Raw genomic sequence first — 19,583 nt, 5'->3', positions numbered from 1 at the left:
TCAATAACTTGCCCCCTACTGCTGTCAAAAGCTGGAAAGAGAACATCAGTGTGGAGTCAAGTGCAGGTCTAATTGTGCTGAGAACTCCAGCCTGGACTCTCCAACTTCACTGAATATTCCTCTCTGTTGCTGTGTAATCACAAAAGCTCGGTCAAACCAGCATTAATCTTCTCTCTGCAACTACCCTGTGACAAGAACCATTGGAAAATGGGAAAATGCAGAGTTTTGTATGTTGGAGCAGCTGTAATGACTCATCAGAAATGCCCTGTCTGCATCCCAGGTATGATGGTCCTGGGATTCACCATCCACAACTGCACCCCTGTGGGAAGGGCAGTTCAAGGAGAAAAACTCTGCAGGATTATGGATGATCTGCATCCCTCCTGAGGATGCTTTTACAGAAGGCTAACATCTGGCTGCAGGTTTGGAGCCATCTTCAACTCATCTGAATACAAATTTAATGAATGCCAATTATTGTCACCATCGCGAGTGATTTAAATACGGGCAAGTTCAGCTGATCTTGTCTCAACCTATTATTTAGAATTTTGCAGTCACAAGTCCAGGGCTATAACTGATGCAATAGCAAAGCAAACCAAGCCAGCCCAAGCCCCCAAACCCCCAAATGAACCAGAGCCCCAAGGGAGTTGCTGGATTACCTGTCCAGCCTGCAAGGCAGCAGCAGTAGCCGGTGACAGGGTCACACCCGTCCGCGTGGTTGCAGTCACAACGCTCACTGCAATTAAGGCCATATGTTCCATCCTTCAAGAACAGAAATAAAAACCCTCTCAGTGATCAGCTTTTTGTTCTGAAATGTGCAAAATCATCTATCACGTCCCTCTTAATGCTGAGTTGCATTTTTTAAATTAACATACAGAGAAGACAGAAACTCAGTGCCTAATGTTTCTATACAGAACCAAATGAGGAATCACTTTAAAAAATGACATTCAAGAAACTGCAGATAACACAGCAATAGCTCTGATAAAATACAATGCAAAGTATAATACATCCAGTTGACTGCTAGAACCCCAATCTGTTATTTACACTTGATTTCCTCACACATCACAGACAAATTGAGCTCCTCCCCTGCTCTCTGTTCAGCAGAGCTATGGGGACTGTGATTTAAGGGGGTGGCAAACCACCCCAAATTGTGATTTGCACTCACAGGACAAGGCTGGTCACAGAACTCCCCCTGCCATCCTGGGGAGCAGAGGCAGAAGCCATCAGCTGGCCTGCAGGACGCTCCATTGCTGCAGGAACACGTCTGGTTACAGTTCAGGCCCCAGCTTCCACTTGAGCAGGGAATAGAGCAATCCACTCCTTGCCACCCTAAGGAAACAGGGGAGAAACAGCATCTGGGATGTTTTCATGAAAACAGAGGGACAGGCAGCTGGCAAGCTGCAGCTCTTTGCTTCTAGGACCAGTTTCTTGGTGTACATTAAGACTAACTTGGGGTCAAAGACTGACCCTTCCATTGTGACCTCCCAGCTCCATCTCCCAGCATCTCTACACACACATGGAGGCATAACAGCCTTGGCTGTAACCAGATTTAGGTGTCTGATGCCTTTCTGGGAACTCCTGGGACAGTTCCTGTCTGTCAGGCTGGAGACCTTCTGACCTACAGGACTGCAAGAACTTTCCATGTGATGCAGCCTGTTTCTTACCTCTTTTTTTCCCTTCCTTTTTCTGAGAATGCTATTTAATATAAAGCAGCTATTACACCTAAAATAAGACCAGTGCCATCATTTCTAGCCATTAAGGCTCAAATTTTAACTACCAGGAGCACAATGACTTTCATTACACTGCAGCTCTGTGTCATGGAGTTGAGCAGTAACTCATGGTTTATACACCCTCATTAAATGGGGTTCTACAGTGATCCATTAATTCATGTTTGAAATGCCAGATTTTATGGTTATTTGCCTCACTTCTGTTTTAGGGCCTATGTATGTCATAGAGGCATAGCTCATGTTGGGATTTTGGGGGAACAGAAGAGCTGCTGTGCCATGAAGCAGTGGAGGAATTCTCAGGTGGTCACTGGATCCATGGGATGTGCTCACCACCACATCCAGGAGGGAATTATGGACATGTGTGGCAAGAAAAGGTGTCAGTCACCTTGGAGCAGGCAAGACTTCTTATTTCCCCAAATAAATGAGAGCCACATCCTGAACCCTGTGCTAGCACAGGAGACAGAGGACACTTGCACAAAGCTGGGGTGTCACCATGTCAGGGTACAGGAGGATGGCAGCAAGGGCAGAGAGCCAGGGCCCACCCCACAGTGCCCAAGGGCAGGGCCGGCAGCTGGGATGAGCCAGGAGCCCAGGGCAGCAGGAATGGGACCAGCCCAAGGTGGGGATGGGCAGGCAGGAGTCAGGTCAGGGCTGGTGGGGATGACCAAGGCCAGGCAGAGCCCAGTGCCAGGGGCTGCAGGACACACAGGCAAGAAACTCCCTCCACTCCTGTGCCCAGTGGCTTTGGAACCTGGGAGAAACAGGGCAGCAAAGGCCTAAAAACCCTGCAGCCAGAGGATTGTTCTGCACTTCCCCTGGGAGGAGCAGTGTTTCTGCCCCCACACCCAGTTCTGTGGCATGCTTCTGCAGCAGAGCAGGGAAGTCCGGCCCCTGCTCAGGGCAGAGACTGGACTTGCAGTCCAGCTCCTGTTGAGCTGGGATACCTGGGAGGACAAGAAAATGGTGAAGTTCCTGACGGCAAGCTGTGCCACTTTCAAAGGGGACAGGCATGGATGGCAGGGAGCTGTTAAATGTGAATTTTGTTTACCTTCTTTGCAGTAGCACAGCCCGTCCACAGGGGAACAAGTGCCGTCGTTCTTGCAGTTGCAGACCGAGGAGCAGTTGGTGCCGTAGGTCCCTGCCATGCAGGGAATGGTGCAGTCATCTCCCTGCAACCCACAAAAGCCAGAGTCAGCTGAAGAGATCTGGCATGCAGGAAATTCCCAGCTCGGCACAGGGAAGCTTTCTCTCTCTGAACAGTGAGCAGAGTGTTGTGAGTTGATTGCTGAGCCTTCAGCACTTGAGCAGTCACCGCTGCTTCCCATGATTATGATGCAATTAGTGCTTTGATTGACTTGGAGGAAAGGGACAAGTTTCTGGCATTCATTCAGCAGGAGGTGGGGAAGTTACAAAAACAAACCTCCTAGAGCAGATGTTAGATCATTAAGCAAAACATCACTTACGAAGCACTAATCACAAAATATACAGTCTGAAACCGTGCAGAGATTGCTCTGCGGTTCTTGGAAAATATATTCTAAGAATAGGGTTGTTAAAAACCAAAAGGATCTCGTACATCTCATCTTCCACAGGTTGGCAGAGAGGAAAATGACATGGCAGGTGCATCAGAGCTTTTTGATGTGTAGCTGGTACCTGCATTTGTTTTCAATTAATTTGCATGAGATTGTGACTTTAGGAGGAAGGCAGACCAGGAGTGATGCGTGTGTCAGAGACAGGAGGCACACAGCAGAACACAGAAACGTGGGCTCTGTCCTCTTTCTGCTCCAGGTGTGGGCAAAAGGAGGGAAAGGAGAATAAATAATTATATTTTAAAGGAATACAGAATGCTCTAACACTACATTCTGGTGTGCTGTATGCACTGATCAGCTTGTGTGGTTGAAAGGATAGACACAGTTCTTACTAATACTGTTCATCTGATACAACAAGGGAATTAAAATGTGAGCACAATAAGGTTTAAAGCAATTGTGGTTTAACCTCACTAATTGAGGTTTAAGCCTTAGTAAACTTACTGAGTCCCACAGCTGGGTCTACACATTAACATACACAAGGTATTTTGGCTTCCTTTTCCTCTGTGTGTAATCCTGACTTTCACATTGCAAATTAGCTCCTAAATTTACTACTTCGGTGAGTCAAACTTAAATAATTTAGTTCTATGCCAGGGAAAGTGAACCTACTACAAGTTAAAAGTAGCTCCATTGCATGGTGTGACCCGTACCATAGCTCAGGGGAAAAGACATTGGTCAAAATGTATTTTTGCAGGTGAGAGGCTTCAGTGTTTGATAGGAGGATCCATTTATCAGGAGTGAAATGTGCACCATGTCAGCTTCCCTATGCTGTGACAAGTTCCTCCAGGAGCCTGTATATCACACAGCAGACACCCAGACAGCACAAGGAAATATGAACAGATTTCTGAGCACCATAAACCCCCATCTGCTTTGCTGGAGCAGTTCTGCCTCACACCAGTGTGACTCATCCTATTTTAGACCTTTTAGAAAAAAATTTGTTGCAGGGGGAAGGAAATGAAACAGTTAAAATATACTGCTCCCAAGTAAATCCTGCAAGTCTCTGATTTTTGAGTGAAGGCACTGTTTGTAAAAGATGCTATCTTTGACCTTGGTGGAGTAAAACAAGTGTCCCTGCAAAGGCCTGGCAGGAAAAGATGCTGCCTTGACAGGCAGCAAATCCAAAGCAGGCTGCCCCTCATTACCCTGCCAGCATGCCTATGCAATGAGCTCCAGGAACCCGGGCTGGCAGAGGGGCATTCAGCCTCCACGCCTAATCAATCCTCTGCCTTTCTCCTGTGTGTGACAATTAGACAGCCAATTAGTGCCACTTAGGAACCCTTATCCTGTGTGAATGAAACTCCCAACTCATTTCATGTACTACACAGAACTGCTGGTACTGCTAATAATTTCTATGACAACTGACCTTATCTGGATTTGAACTAGTGATCCAGAAGGAAAAGAAAATTCCTTTGAAAAGGAAAGGGGAGCAGAGTGATGTGGAGTTAAAATACCCCTTGGGGAGCCACATTAACCAACCACAGAACCACAGAATCATCAGGGTTAGAGAGACTGAAGATCATCCAGCCCAACCATCAATCACTCCAAAACCACATCCCCACATCCTGACACCTCTCAAACACCATCTGGGCCAGGGCTGGAGGCAGCAGGAGGATTTCCAGTGTCTCAGCTGAAGTTCTGTGACCACAGAGCAGCTGGTGTTGGGGGCAGTGCTCCCCAGCTGGATTCACTGGTTCTCTGTAATCACTTTGGATTATCCCAAAGGAAAGGGGTACAACTCCCTGAAAAAGGGTTGCAGTGAGGTGGGCGTCAGTCTCTTCTCTCAGGTAACAAGTGACAGGACAATAAGGTGAGGAAATGGCCTCAAGTTGCACCAAGGGAGGTTTAGATTGGATATTAGGGAAAATTTCTTCACAGGAAGGGCTGTCCAGCATTGGAACAGGCTGCCCAGGGAAGTGGTGGAAATTTCTGAAATCTTACAAAAACATGTGGATGTGTCACTTGAGGACATGATTTAGTGGTGAACACAGTGGTGGTGCTGGTTGATTGTTGACTTGGTGGTCTTTGAGGCCTTTTCCAACCTTAAAGATTCTGTGATTCTCACGAGGTGAACATCAGGCTGTTTGTTCCAAGCCTTTGAGTGTTGGCATTTGCTTTAATGTACTTGGCTTTATGGACTGACAGAGCTGGACACTCTGGCTGCCCACCATCCACTCACATACTTTGCAAACAAACCTTAACTGAAAAAAACCCCACCTGGTTTAATGAGATTTCTATCCCCAGGTTTGACAAGTGAGACCTTCAGAGCTCTCTGAGTGACAACTGCCAAATACACTTAACTTCTTAATTACATAAGAGGAAAATGCACTTGAACTATAGCACTGGCTCTAAGATTTTATTAATTATAAATGCACACCTTGTTATTAACATTTTGAACTTGATTTGGGAGAATGACCTCTGAAATGAAATGCATTCAGGTACTGTTAAAGATATGTAAATTCCACCTGCCTCTCACCACCTGCCTGAGTGGATAATGCTGCAGTGTATGCATCCAGCTGTTAATGAGTTATACATTCTAATAAACTGATTTCAAATTGTGTGTATTGAATCTTCACTCTTGCAATATGGTACTTTATATTTCTATCCTATTTAGTAAAATTAATCAACAGCTGTGCTCCTTATGTTGATTATTCTTTTTTTTTTTCTATTAAGATTGGGAGGTTAATGAGGATAGTGCAATGCCTGGATGTGGTATCCATGCTAGGAAGGAGCAGCTAATTCAATCAAACATATAGCCCTGGAAATGTTAAAGCTATATTAGGAAATTGAGCTATAAATAACTTGGCATTTTCCATCTCTATGTTCCAAATCAGAATGACCCATATGGACATCACAAACTTTCAAAGGTGTTTCATTTTCAATATTTTCACTTAGAAGGGCCATCTTATAAAAATAAACCCCCAAATCTCTCCACTGCATTAATTCTAATTTCAGGGGTCAAACCTGACTTTAACATAAACAATGGAAATTCTCTTTAGGGAGTGTGGGGTCAGGGCCAGCTGTGGGAAGTGCCCTGCTCTGTGTGGAGCAGCACATTCCTGCTCTCTGCTCTGCATCACCCCGGCCTGGGAGAGGCCACCTCAGTGCCACCAAGGACACGGTGTCCCACACCTCACCCCTGCTCAGAAATTCCCTCTGAGCCTCTTCGTGTTTGAAATCCACACCTGAGGGGAGCACGCTAACACGGCAAAGATACAGGAGGGAAGCTACAACTCCTGGGACCCTAAAAGTCCCCCTGAAATCAGAATGGATGGCAGCAGTGACCTGAGCAGCCCCACCTATGACTTTCCATGCCTGTAAACGCTTCACAAACACCCATTTTTGCTGGAACTGACAGCCCTTCCCAGCCCCCTGAGAGCTTTGGGCATCCAGTTCTCGTTATGGTTAATCCTCCCCCATGGATTGAGGGTGAGGTCCAAGGAACCAAACTCCATTAATAACTCAGGCTGCCAGCTCACATCCATCAGCATCAAATATTAATAGACTCCGAGGGCCACAGCATCCATCTTTCTAGATGGCAGTCAATAATCTGTCTTGTTTCTGTTCAGGGAGAGGGGAAGATTTTCCTCCACCAAAATTATTATTGTTCAATATTAGTAGAGCTTAAAGACACAATGCTGCCTTAGGTGTTGGCTGTGTTAACAAGCTCAGGCTGCTTCAGAAACTGTTTTCCCTGGATTAATGTTACAGTTCTTGTTTCTTTTAAAAATGCATTCCTGCTATGAGCAGTGATCAACTCCCTTAAAAATCGTTTTCTGGTGATCAATACACAAATTTGTATTTATTCCTGTGCATTTTGGATTAGGACTTCAAGTCTGTGAAATGCATTTTGAAAGGGAAAAAAAAGGGTATCCCAGACCATAAACAGAGTTAATAACCCAGCAGCAGTGGTCAACAACATCCAGCAAAGTTTGCACCCACACCTGGTCTGTCACAAAGTTTGCTATTTAAGGATGTGAAATTAAGGATTTCAGAAGTAGCTACAATCTACAGGAATACAATTCCCTTGGAGGGCTGAAGTCTGGTTCCACTGAACTCAGTGGCAAAACAGAAAATCAATTTTCAAGGCTTCCGCAATGCAGAAGAGGAACAGGATGTTATTGAACCTGGCCTCAAGTTTGCATGACAAAGACCTGGGTGACAGCTTTGCTCTGGAGGCTTAATCTGCCGAGGTGCTGAAATTCCTCAACTCCCACAGGTTACTGGGGGCGACTGACAGCGCTGAAAGGCAAATCCTGGAACCTTTGGTAATGTGCAGTGGGACTCCAGCTAATCAGAGATTCCTAACACCCCCTCTGATCCCTCCTCGCCCCCTGCTCGCCAGGCTGGGCAGGGGAATCAGAGGAGCAGCCCCTGGCTCCAGCCCAGGGATGCTCCAGCTCGCTGCCCAGAGCACTGGGTGGAAAGAAGGGCAGAGGCTCCTGTGCGTGCTGATCCGCAGATCAGGGAGGCCAAGGGCAGCTGCTGTTTGTACCTGGGGCCTGTGTGTCCAGATAAGCTGATCACTATGGATTTAGCACCTACAAATGTGTATTTCTGTGTACACACAGCACGTGGGACACCGGCGTGCTGGGACATGGTGGCTGTGCACTGATGCACATCACAGACACACTCCTCTATATTTACTTATTTAATTGTGACATTTACAATTAACCCAAAGTGGTTCTCCACAAACATTCCCTCAAGGTAAACATATGGTATCCAGCAACACAAACTGTCAGAACAAACTAATTTCCTTAATGGTGTTCAGTGGAAATTACTGTGCTCTTCATCAGCGGATCAGCAGCAGGGGGAAACTTTGTACTTGCACCGGGCTTGTCCTCCACCCTGGACTCAAACAATTTATTCATGACCTTACTACACAGCATCTTCAGTTTTCCAGACATAATGATGTCCTCTGGCAGAATTCCTCTCCCCTCTGGGTGTTACTAATTACTCCCTGCAGAGGCTATTATTGGTGCTAATGAAAAAATGCAGTGAAACCTTGGGGAAGGCTCCTGTGCCAAGTGCTCCGTGTGCAGGTGATTGCTGTGACCGAGCACTGACAAAAGTTCCCTTGCCCACCTTGTAACACGATGTGATGGAGCTGTGCTGGGGTTTGATACACATCTAAAAGGACAAAATTAAACCACCAGCGATCTTATTCAATCTCCTTTTCCCTGTGCCCTTTTCATGGGAAAGACAGGGGAAGGCAGAAAGGATGGGAAAGAGTTTTCCTACCCTTAAAAAAGTGACTCTACAGCTCATGACTCATCCAAAGACAGAACCATTGGCAGCCTGAATGCCAGAGTCTTTCACGAAATCATCAACCCCTCCAAGAGCCATCTGCAAAGCTTTCCCCAGCCTGCACCCCGGTGACACTGCAGCTCTCTCAGCAAAACACGGAGATGCCAACACGGATCCTTTTGGGAATGAGCAGAACCTCCCCTTTGCTTCCTATAACCTTACACGGATTTACAAACCTGTACAAATGGATGTCAGCATTTTATTTCACCTCTGAATTTGTGCTAATATGCTAATTCATACAGTAAATTTCACAGTAAATGCCAAGTCCAGAATTACTCAGCCTGATACTAATTCTTAAATTTGATGATGGATCAGAAGTATTCAGCAGAATACAAACAAAATGGAAACTTCATTTGTTATAAATAGAGAGTAAGCAAAATATTATAAATAATGTCAATTTTAAGTACCTACAGTACTTTATTAGATACAATTTAATTTTACTTTACTGATCATAGTCTTTGCTAGCAAAGCTCTGAGCTCTGAGTGAGAGGGGAGTAAAAGTTACCACAAAATAACTGTAGTTGTTATTTTCCAAACTGTACAAAATCTGGTTAAATTTCATGGATTCTTTTTTTATAATCCCACATTTGTTTGCTGTGGCCTGTTACAGGCATTACTCACATTACTCCCTCATCAAGGCCACAGAAGATCCAGGACCATTTGTTCTCATTTCTGGCCTCTCAGTCCCCAGAACCTCTCACTCCCTGCCTGGGTTCCTCTGTTTCCCACTGCACAGCCTCAGAATGGATCTGAGATGCATTAACAGTATATTTGGGTTAGTTTTATTTAGAAAAACAAAACAAAACAGAAACCAACGAGTACTCACCCTGTGGTCCCTGGGCTAGAATGAGTTTCAGAACAGCAATTATCCATCCATCCTCCCAGAAGGGACCTTTCCCAAACCATTGCCCAGCACCTTGGGAATCATTTGTCACAGCTTGGGAGTGCCTTTGGATAGGATTTGGCTGCCTGGGGATTAATTTGAACCTCTCAGGATGGGAGAACTTGTGCAGCCCCCCAGTGTGGGCACTGTGCATGTGGAAAACTGGAATTACCTGGACAGGGCTCATGGGTTCCAGCCCAGCAAATCCCAGCTGTGAGGGGTTTTGTGGAGGATGCAAGGATTTGTGCATCTCAGGAGCCAGGCACTGCCTGGTGGCTCAGGGTCCTCTCTCACTGGGACTCCACTGGAAACTCATCTTTTCCAATGGAGGGTGCACAGAATCTCACCACTCTCCTGCCCTCCAGCAGCTTGGCTCCAGTGTGCTCCACACGGCCAAAAGGAACAATGCCCTGGCACAATAAAACTGATGAATAAAAGCAGCAAATCCTGGCTTTGGGAGGGTTTTTTCCCCTTCATGAAATCCAGTGAAAACAAACACAAATAAAACCTTCATTAAAAAAATTGGATTTTGCATACTAAAAGCCAGCAAACCTGAGCAGGATTTCTGTCAGCAAGCATTATAATCCCCCTCACCACCAGGGAACAGTTTTCTAGTTTGCACTAAAACTATGCCCAATACCAGTCAGTTATCGGCAATTAAAAAAATCCATTCCTACATTACCAGTTACCTAAACATGGTTATTAAAAAAGGGAAAAAGAATTCAATAAAGAAAGCAGGCAAGAAATCCCACCCTCCCTCCCTCCCTCTTCCTGTAAATCAGGGCAGCACTTGCTGGCAAAAAAAAAATCTAGACTGACTTTACAACACTTGAATATCTGCCTGGTTTAGTATTTAGGCTTAACTGCAGAGCCCTTTAGTGTCAGCAAGGCAATGAATACAGCATCATATAATTAAATGTATTCAGAAGGAAAGTAGTGTGGAGAGTACAAAAGATGATCATCAACCTCTGAACAAGAATATTTTTTTATGCAGTCAGCACTTTTCACCTAATAGAATATCACAAAACACATTTATCCAGGAGGGACCTCTCCAAACTCAGGGAATTGGATTTAGACTGGGTAAACCAGGTAGATTATCAAGGCAGGTAAATCATGTCTGCACCAGAGGGATTTCTCATGTCCAATGTGGGGCCAGCTGGGAAACCAAGTTCTCTCTAGTTAAAGCAATTTAAACCTGGAATTTAAACCTGGAATAAGGCCACTGCAGATTTATACAGGTGAGGCAGGGAGCAAACTCTCAGAATATTTTAAACTTAACTCTGGGGAAGCTGCAAAGAGTCAAACATCTGTGGGGATCATTGCTTTCAGTATAAGCAGCTTTGATCAGCTACTGTTTTAAAATGCTCCAAAACACATGGCCAGATCACAATTCAATATCCTCAGAGGTAAAATGGCCCAGTCATCCTGTGCATTATTTCAAATTAGTGGGAATTATTTGCATCCCTGAGAAGTACATCTCTGGCACATCTCCAACATGCCCAACAAGTTACTCATGTTCAGACTGGGCGTGGAAGGTGGCTAAATATCAAAATACCAAACCACAGTCCTGAATACACTGGTAAAGATCAAAACCCCCTGTTTTTTGGGCCTTTTTAAAATGAAGGCATCAGCATAGGGGTTACCACTGTGGCAAAAGAAAGATTTTGACACACTGTGCGCAGTTCCATCATTTCCTTCCCCAGATTTGGGCAGAGCAGATCAGTGGCTAACAGGAGCTTTTTGGAAATACAGATTAGCATTTCAGTGCCAGGCAGTGACCTTCAAGTGGGAACCCAGAGCTGCCTGTCGATTCTGCCCCAGCTATTTAATGGAAATACTTTTGCCTGGAAATTTGGGATGGTTTCTGGTCTGTCCACACAGCCTGAGTGCCACAGTCCAAGATCCACCTTGTAAAACAGCTGTGGCCTCCTGACATTTTTGCAATAATAAATGTGGGTTCTGGCTGTCAAGTCTGAACAGTTCTGCAAAAAGAGCATCAGCTAAAACAGGAAATAAAAGGCATCATTTATACCTTCAGCCTCTATGATGTTTTCTGGCAAGAAGATCCACAGTTTAATTATAAATACAAAGTAGAAGAAACATCTTTATCTGCTTGCTTCAAACCCACTGCCTGGTTTTTAATTGGGAAACTTCTTATACTCTGATAAGTAGCAAAAATGCATTCCTTCTTCCCCTTCCCCCATGGAGTGAGAGACCTCTCACATCCCTACCCTCAGTGACCCCTTCTCTAAGCAAAATCATCCCACTGTTATTCCCATTTTATGGGAGCCATTTCACAACTTAATTACGCATTCTGTGAAAAGCACTCTCTTTGTTTTTAACCTGCTGTGCAATCATTTAATTGGTTGGCCCTTGTTCCTGGGTTATTAGAAATAGTAAATAACCATTCCTTGTTCATGTTCTGTGCACCATCCCCAGCTCCACAGATCTCTATCGTGTCCCTCCTCAGCCATCTGTTTGCGGAGCCGAGTTCCGCTCATCGAGTGACTCTCTATAGAAACTGTTCCATATAAAAGATGATCTTTGTCACCATTTCCATTCTATCCTTTGTAAGCAGGAATCAGCCGAGCTGTGTGCAGTAATTTGAGACTTGGATATATTATGGATTTACACAATACCAAAAAAATGGCTTTTCCATCCTGTTTTATTCTCATCCTGATCATTCTAACTATTCTGTCAGGCGCTCTGGATTCGTTTGAGTTTTTCAGACTCATTGAGGGGTTGAGTTTTTCAGAAAACTACCCACAGTGATTCCCTGAATAGCAGGAATTAAATTAGAACTCATTTTTTGTGTATTTACTTAACATTATTTTCCTATCATCTATTATTCCACATTGTTAAATACTGAATTTCAACATACCCAGTCATTCAGGAACAGGAATCTTTCCCCAGATTTGCTACTGCTTGACAATCCCAATATTTTTGCATTATTTGCAAACTTTTAGACTCCTTCCACAGCTGTATTGTGCAATTAAGGACAATGTCCAAGCACAGCTTCAAACCAGTCCATCAGTGCACACCTGACCTTGTGTCCACACCCCAAAGGACTGAGTCTAGGAGGGGCTAAAAGTGCTGGAAACAGCAGGAATTCTCCACTGGCCCCTTGCTGTGAGCACTGGAGCCATGGAAGTAGCAATGTGGATGGAAAACACAAAGGAATAGGGCTGATGCTGCCAACAGCTGTGGTGAACCTTGGTGCTGGGCTGCAGGAGCCACAGCTGAGAGGATCAAAGCAAAAAAACACCAGGTGATCACACACAGGCAGATAAGAGAGATCCCCTTCAAACTCTCACAGATTCCTAAATCAAAACCCTATGGCAAAAGAGTTTGAGATCTGGTAAAATTGCAGTTGCTCTTTGGCATAAGAAAACAAAATCAGGATTTTTCATTTCTACATGTCTGATTGTGAAAGACAAAGTCGTTGACAGTACAGTTGCACAGAAAATAAAATGCAAAACTAACCTGTGATTTAAATCCTGTCCTTAGGAGGTTTTAATGAAGTCAGTTTGCAATTTGAGCTACCAGGAGAGTCAGCTACCAACACTTTCATGCACAGAACCATAGATAGTGTGGATAAAGATATATACATGTGGAAGCCTAATAGATGAAAGGAGGCACTGCTATTGGCAAGCAGTTCATCCCTCTGCAAAATTCAGATCAAATAACTCAGTCTGAGCAGAATATTGAGCTCCACTGGCTCTGAATGAGGCTACAGGAAGAGAAATGCAATTTGACACAGCCACATTGCCAATTAAGGATAAAACACATGAAATATGTCAACTAGCAACAAAGGCAGAGGCTTTCAGGCTTTCTGTACCAAGTTGGTTCCTTTGGACCCACTTAGGAAAACTTTGGAGTTATTCGGGTAAATAAAACTGCAGCAGAGCCCAGTAAAAGTAAATACAAGAAGAAAGAGAAGACCTGGGACTTGCTCAGAGTTCTTATCAAATTATAAATTTTGTGTGTGAGTGAATACCTTCTCATTAGTGGAGGCAGACTCTGAGGCAAACCCCTTCTTGTGTACCTGGGACAATCCCACTGAAGGCAGCAGTTGTGTTCAGGTAAACTTGGGCTGGCAAAGCAGAATTTGAGCTGTCACAGACAATTTCTGGAGCTTGTGCACTGACAAGAGAGTGAGCAGAGAAAAATGAAATGGAATAGCTCATAAAAGGCTCTGAAAAGTTCCACTGAATTCAAAGAAAGGGCTGCAGTTTGCACAGCTGAGCGGGAGCCACTGTGTCCTGTGCAATCAGTGACCTTGTTAAACACTGGTACAACAGCTCTGCTGCTCTAAAGCTCCCCCAAATGCCCTGAGGCACGAGCAGAGCCTTTGTTCCTGCCCCTGCAGCCGGGGATGGCAGGGGCTGCAGGCTCTGGGTGGGCACAGGGCACTGCAGAGGGCACTGCAGGCTGTGGGTGGGCACAGGGCACTGCAGGCTGTGGGAGGGCACAGAAGGGGCACTGCAGGCTCTGGGAGGGCACAGGGCACTACAGGCTCTGAGAGGGCACAGGGCACTGCAGAGGGCACTGCAGGCTGTGGGTGGGCACAGAAGGGGCACTGCAGGCTCTGGGAGGGCACAGAAGGGGCACTGCAGGCTCTGGAATGCTGCAGCTCCCACAGAAATCCCTAATTGGTTCAGAGGAGCTCAGGGGAGAACAGCAGCAGGCCTGACTGACAGCACTGATATGAAAACCTCTATAAAACTGATATAAAACACTGATATCAAAATCAATAGGGGAGCAGCTCGGTCTGAAAGGCTGGAATACACAGGTGGCCTCCCCATAATGATCTTCCCTGTTGGCACTGGAATGGAGATTATCTCCTCCTGTAATTCAGCAGAGGCAGGAGAATACATTAGTGAGCAGTTACTGAAATCCTGGCTTTGCCCACATCCAGCTCCCTTGCACCGAGGTTGTGTCCATTGTTCCCTGAATGATGTGTGGCAGTGTCACCTGACAGCTGGACTGAGTTTCCAGCCTCACCTGCCATGTGGGAGAGGTGCAGGACAAGCTGGGTGGCTCATGAGGGCTCCTGCTCCAAAAGCTCTCAGCACCTGTGCCCTTTGTGCCCCCAAGGAGCCCTACAGGGACCTTGAGATGGATCACACAGCCACGTCACCAGGCTTGACCTGAAGCAATGGTTTGTGAAGGGAAAATGGTAAAAAGGCTCAATGTGCCAGAAATTTGCTGGTGGCTGCTGATGGAAATGGGGATTGTGATGTACACACTGATCCACAGGGAGCTGGACTGAGACCAAGTCATTCCATGCAGGGCACTGCTCAGCCCAGGGAAGATCATTCTCAGTCTGTACTGATCACACCGTAGTTTTGGGATGAAAAATTTTATAATCTGTTATTAGCCCAAGTGGACTACAAAAAATCAAAGCACAGCCATGGCATACACACAGATATGTTCTTTTGTATGCACTGAGAAGTGGGTAAGAAAATTCAGATGCCATCAGTGAAAAGGGACATCAAAATGTGATTCAGAGAGTTTTCATCTGCTCTGATGGTGCAAAAATCTTGGTAAGTGCAAATGATCTGTGATCAGCTCTATTTATGTGGAAAATGTACCAAAACATTGTGTGTGAGATGTTTTAATTTCTGTTTAACCCCAGACCTTCCAACTTGTAGCCCAGATGACAGGAAAACTTCTGTCCAATGGGAAAGTGTCACTCCCTTCATTCAAAAAACATTTCCCCAGCTCACTCTTGGGCTGTATGGAACAGAGAGGCTTTGTTGCCTACTTGAGACCCACTTCTTATTCCACATCTGTTTGTGAAGTAATTTGTAAGCTTCAAAAAACAATCAGCTGAGCTTTCAGACTTATCTCTATCTAGAAGATACCAAGAAAATGCAAATTCAAAGGAGAGTACATTCCTCAGAGACTAAAACCAGGAAAGAAGGATCTGGGATGCAGCCATATTAGTGTAAAGGACCTGGTTGTGTTGTTCTGGCTGACTGATTTTTATATTTATTCACTTTTTAAATACCAGGTGAATATAATTTTTTACTTCCATCATGGTTTCCCACAGCACATCTACATCTTCAATTTTTTAAGGATACTTTAGTTGAATTTCCCATATCTCTGCCTTTCACATCACCTCCAGACCTAAAACTGACACTGATATCTGTTATCAAAGAGACTGCATTTCCTTCTTGCTGGCTTTGACAAAAGAGCCTCTCAAACCTGTTCAGAACACTCTGAATCTGCCAGGTCCCTTTGGTGGCTCCTCAGCTGCATCTCACTGCTCCCTGAATCCGAGTAGGGACTTCCCTTTTGAGCAGTTCCTGGGATCACCAGGACAGCCCTCCTGCTGCCTTGGTCCTCCCCCTGTCTGTCTCTTTATTTCAGGGGTGGCTGAGGAATTACTCAGGGCTACAGTGGGATACTCCCAAACTTCTTAAAATTAAAACTGTGGAGCTACAAGAGCCTTGTTTGCTCCAAGAGCCTCTCCTGCCCTGCCACAGTAATGCTGTCAGGCCTCCTGTCATGCTGCCTTCCCCTGTCTGGGGTGGCTGACGAATTACTCAGGGCTACAGTGGGATACTCCCAAATTTCTTAAAATTAACTCTGCTAGGAACTTCCGGATAACTGAGGTGAAACAAAGGAAAAAACCAATAACCATGAAAGAGTTCAAAGGCTGGGAGAATTGGAATCGGTTTCTTCTATGCCTTGACTTAATATTCAACTTCTGTTCAGGCAAAACCCTTTTCTTTTATAGGGAATGTGATCCATGGTACTTTGAACCTGGTTATGCAGTCAGGGGATTGAGGCTGAGGTCCCTGAGCCCACCTGAGGGTTCTTGGCCAGGCAAAGCATCCAAGGAGGCCTGACAGCATTACTGTGGCAGGGCAGGAGAGGCTCTTGTAGCAAACAAGGCTCTTGTAGCTCCACAACTCCTAAGACAACTTGTTTTACTTTTATTATCAATTAATAATTCATGCCCTGCCAGCTGCAGGCCTTGCTCAGACCCACCTGCACAGTGAGGGTGCCTCTCCTCGTCACCTCTGCCTCTGCTCCTCGCCCTCCTCTGTGGGTTTGAGACGCTGGGTCAGGGACACAAATGGGAAACCAGAGAGGAGAGAATTCATCTTCCCCCTGCACCCAGGTAATTCATGAAACCAGACCCTGCAAACCATTCCTGTTGCCTGTGATACTCCAGTTAATTGGACAACTGCTGTGCCAGGAAACCTCTCCCCCACCTACAGCAAGTAAAATTTATACTGGTGGCTGGTAACAAGAACATCTTGATAAAATGGTTGAATTTATTTTATACCTAGAAATGAAAAGAGCTCTTAACAAAGGGGGGTAACTGATATGCTCGGTAAATCAAGGATAAAAGGACACAGGCTCTATTGAAGATTTTTTCCCCTCGTCTTTTCTTTTTAAACCTTTTGATGAGGTGCCCTGTTGCTCTGCGATGAGCTTCCACTGAAGTACTTTTGGAATTATCTCAAAGAGAAATGGATCATTTAAATGAGTTAAAGCCCCCAAACCAGATCCTCTATCGCCAGCCTTACGTTCATTTTTTATATTAAGAATTTTGTGAAATTTATAAAATAATTTTACTACCCAACCACGGGCTTATAACACAAAGAAGTCTCATCCATTTTTTCCACTGCTTCCTTGTGAAGTGGTGAAGAATGATACATTTAGAATAAAGATGAAAGTATGTAGAAGAGAGGAAATACTCTGATAAATTTGTACCTTGTGTTTAGAAAACACCTACAGGCAATGATGCTTCCAATTTCTCCAGACCTGCCTGGGACTTGGATCCTTCAGGGAAAATTCAATTGAAGATAAGATAAGGTGCTCCTCTCTATTTACTCTGTTTTTTCTTTTAGACAACAGAGAGAATTTTAAAGGTGTACGACAGGAGAAGAGACTTCCACTTTTCTTAATATAAAGATTGTTTTTTCTGTATGTTTTTTTCCAGGGAACAAGAGCTATGGTATGTGCCAGAAGGAAGCCTGCTAGGGCTGGAATATTCAACAGACTGGACCTCTAAGTGTTTATGACCCCTAAAGGACCATAATCATGGTCCTTCTCATTCTATGGAACAGAAAATTGGTCATTTTACTCAGTGAGTAGGCACAGAGCAGGCTAAGACTGGTCTGAGTCTGCGTGTGGGTGTTTGTACTGACCAAGAGATTATCCACTGCAAAATTTGGTGTGCATTTGCTGTGCATTTGAATAGCTTTACAGCACTATAATTTATACTTATTTTTACTAAGTGCTCAAGCTACTGTTCATTGTGTGCTACAAGGGCTGACTTTTACTCAATGTGCAGGTAGGTTGTAAAGTTTTACTCTGATGTAAACCCTGGGAACAATTTGTACCCCTGTGGTAGGGAAAGCATTATGTTGAGAAATTCAGGCATGCCAGACAAAATTATGGACTTACAGACCCAAATGAAGCCTGTGTTTCAGTACTTAAGTGCCCAGTTTCCCACTGAGCCCAGCCAGAGGTCCATACACATAAGCACCTCTATAAGGATATATTTGAAAGGCATTAATTGTGCTTTTAAAATGCAATTTTGACACAATACAAACAGGAGATGCAGATAGCTATAGATGCACAGCACTGGGATAAATCTTGGAAAGCTTTAGGGAATCCAAGAGCCATTCCAAAAGCTGAAAACTTTTCTAATAAGAGATCACCGCTGCTGTAGTTTCCATACTTTGCAGCATGTGATTGGCTTGTGTGGGATCTACCAATATAGTGAAGAAAGAGAGAAATGTCAAAATGGATTCTTTCATTTTGGTGATGAACTGCTTGCTCTGCTTGCCAGCACGCAGGGTTCAATAAAAGCAGACAGGTCTTCAAAAAATAGCAGCATAAATAGATGAACTCTTTAAAGTAATACAAGTTCTGTCATCTGGATGTGAAATATAGACCTAAGTGCCTGCTGAAGTAAAAGCTGACCACACATTCCACAGAGAAGTGTTAAAAGTTTTCTCGGAGTGTCTTGGGCTGAGAAATGTTTTGACTACATCTCTCCTTGCCACAACACACAGAATGGAAGCATTTGAAGTGAAACCCATTTTTCAAAAGAAGAAAACAAAGCATCCATAAAGAAACAAAGGCATAGCAAGGGATGAGGTCTCTAGATAGGCACTGCTTTCAGGGAAGCTGCAATTAGCTGTGCAATGGAGAAGGTGAGGTTGCTTGTATCTAAACAGCATTTATAATGATTTCAGCAGCTAAAATGCTGATAGGTACGTGCAGGGGGTTGGCTTCAAGATTTCCTTGTGAGACACAAGGTCAGGATTCCTGTGGTCTCCTGTCATATTTAATTCATATCCTCTGGCCTTCTCCACCACGTTTATTGAATTACAGGAATAAAATTCAATGGACCAAAAACAAAAGAAGAGGGAGAGGACGTGGCAAGTCCCGCTTTCTTTTATGTCCCTCCTGCACACCTGAGTTCAGTGGACTTACAGGAGAACATGTTGGAGCAGAATTTGAAAGGAGGGGGAGGTACAAGTTAGTATAACCCCTCTCACCATCCCCATAATTGCATCCAGATAATTTATTGCAAGCAGCAGCCATTTCCACATGGGAACAAGGATCCAATTTCTACCATTCAAGACTCTCCCCTGGTGCTTTTTAGGACTGATCTGTGCACTCCCTGTGTGTGTTTGCCAGGTCCCTTCTGGTCACAAACGAGATGGCAGCAGAACAGCTTTACAAAACCATTCTTCAGAAGAGCATTCTGGCAATTCACCACTTCAGTGCTAAGAGGAAACCCTCAAATATGTTAAAAGTCCCAGTTGGAGGGAAGTGCCCTCTTGGTGTGCATGTAATGATGATTCCCTGCAATCATCTGAGTTAAACTGATACAGCCTTTATCCTCCTTTACAAGTGGGATGCAGGAAGCAAATATTCCCAGCAGGCCTGTGGAGCAATGGGGAGTAGGTCTGTGATTTTGGGGAGGATTTTATTGTGTCTCTTCTACCATTATCCTGCTCTCATTGCCCTGGATGCTGCCTCCAAGAACTGCCAGGTTTGGGCTGTGGATCTCTCAGTCAAATCCATACCCAGCTCTGCACGGTGGTTCAGAACCTG

At 44.7% G+C, this 19,583-nt stretch overlaps 1 protein-coding gene across 10 annotated transcripts in view; it reads right to left on the bottom strand.

Moving 5' to 3' along the window:
• Positions 1-19,583, bottom strand: part of MEGF11 (multiple EGF like domains 11) — a 276,771-nt gene that overhangs the window by 53,176 nt on the left and 204,012 nt on the right. For all 10 annotated transcript variants that reach the window (XR_012582071.1, XM_074549142.1, XM_074549141.1 and 7 more), the window contains 3 exons: positions 2,770-2,890; positions 1,160-1,323; positions 654-756 (listed from right to left, as the gene is read on the bottom strand). Coding sequence is in view for 9 of the 10 variants with exons in the window: in XM_074549142.1 (XP_074405243.1) it covers positions 654-756; positions 1,160-1,323; positions 2,770-2,890 (388 nt within the window). In the remaining variant the exon portion in view is untranslated. The remainder of the gene's footprint in view (positions 1-653; positions 757-1,159; positions 1,324-2,769; positions 2,891-19,583) is intronic.

The sequence above is a fragment of the Zonotrichia albicollis genome, chromosome 11 (assembly GCF_047830755.1).
Source record: "Zonotrichia albicollis isolate bZonAlb1 chromosome 11, bZonAlb1.hap1, whole genome shotgun sequence".
Taxonomy (NCBI): domain Eukaryota; kingdom Metazoa; phylum Chordata; class Aves; order Passeriformes; family Passerellidae; genus Zonotrichia; species Zonotrichia albicollis.
This window is presented reverse-complemented; position numbering and strand designations above follow the sequence as displayed.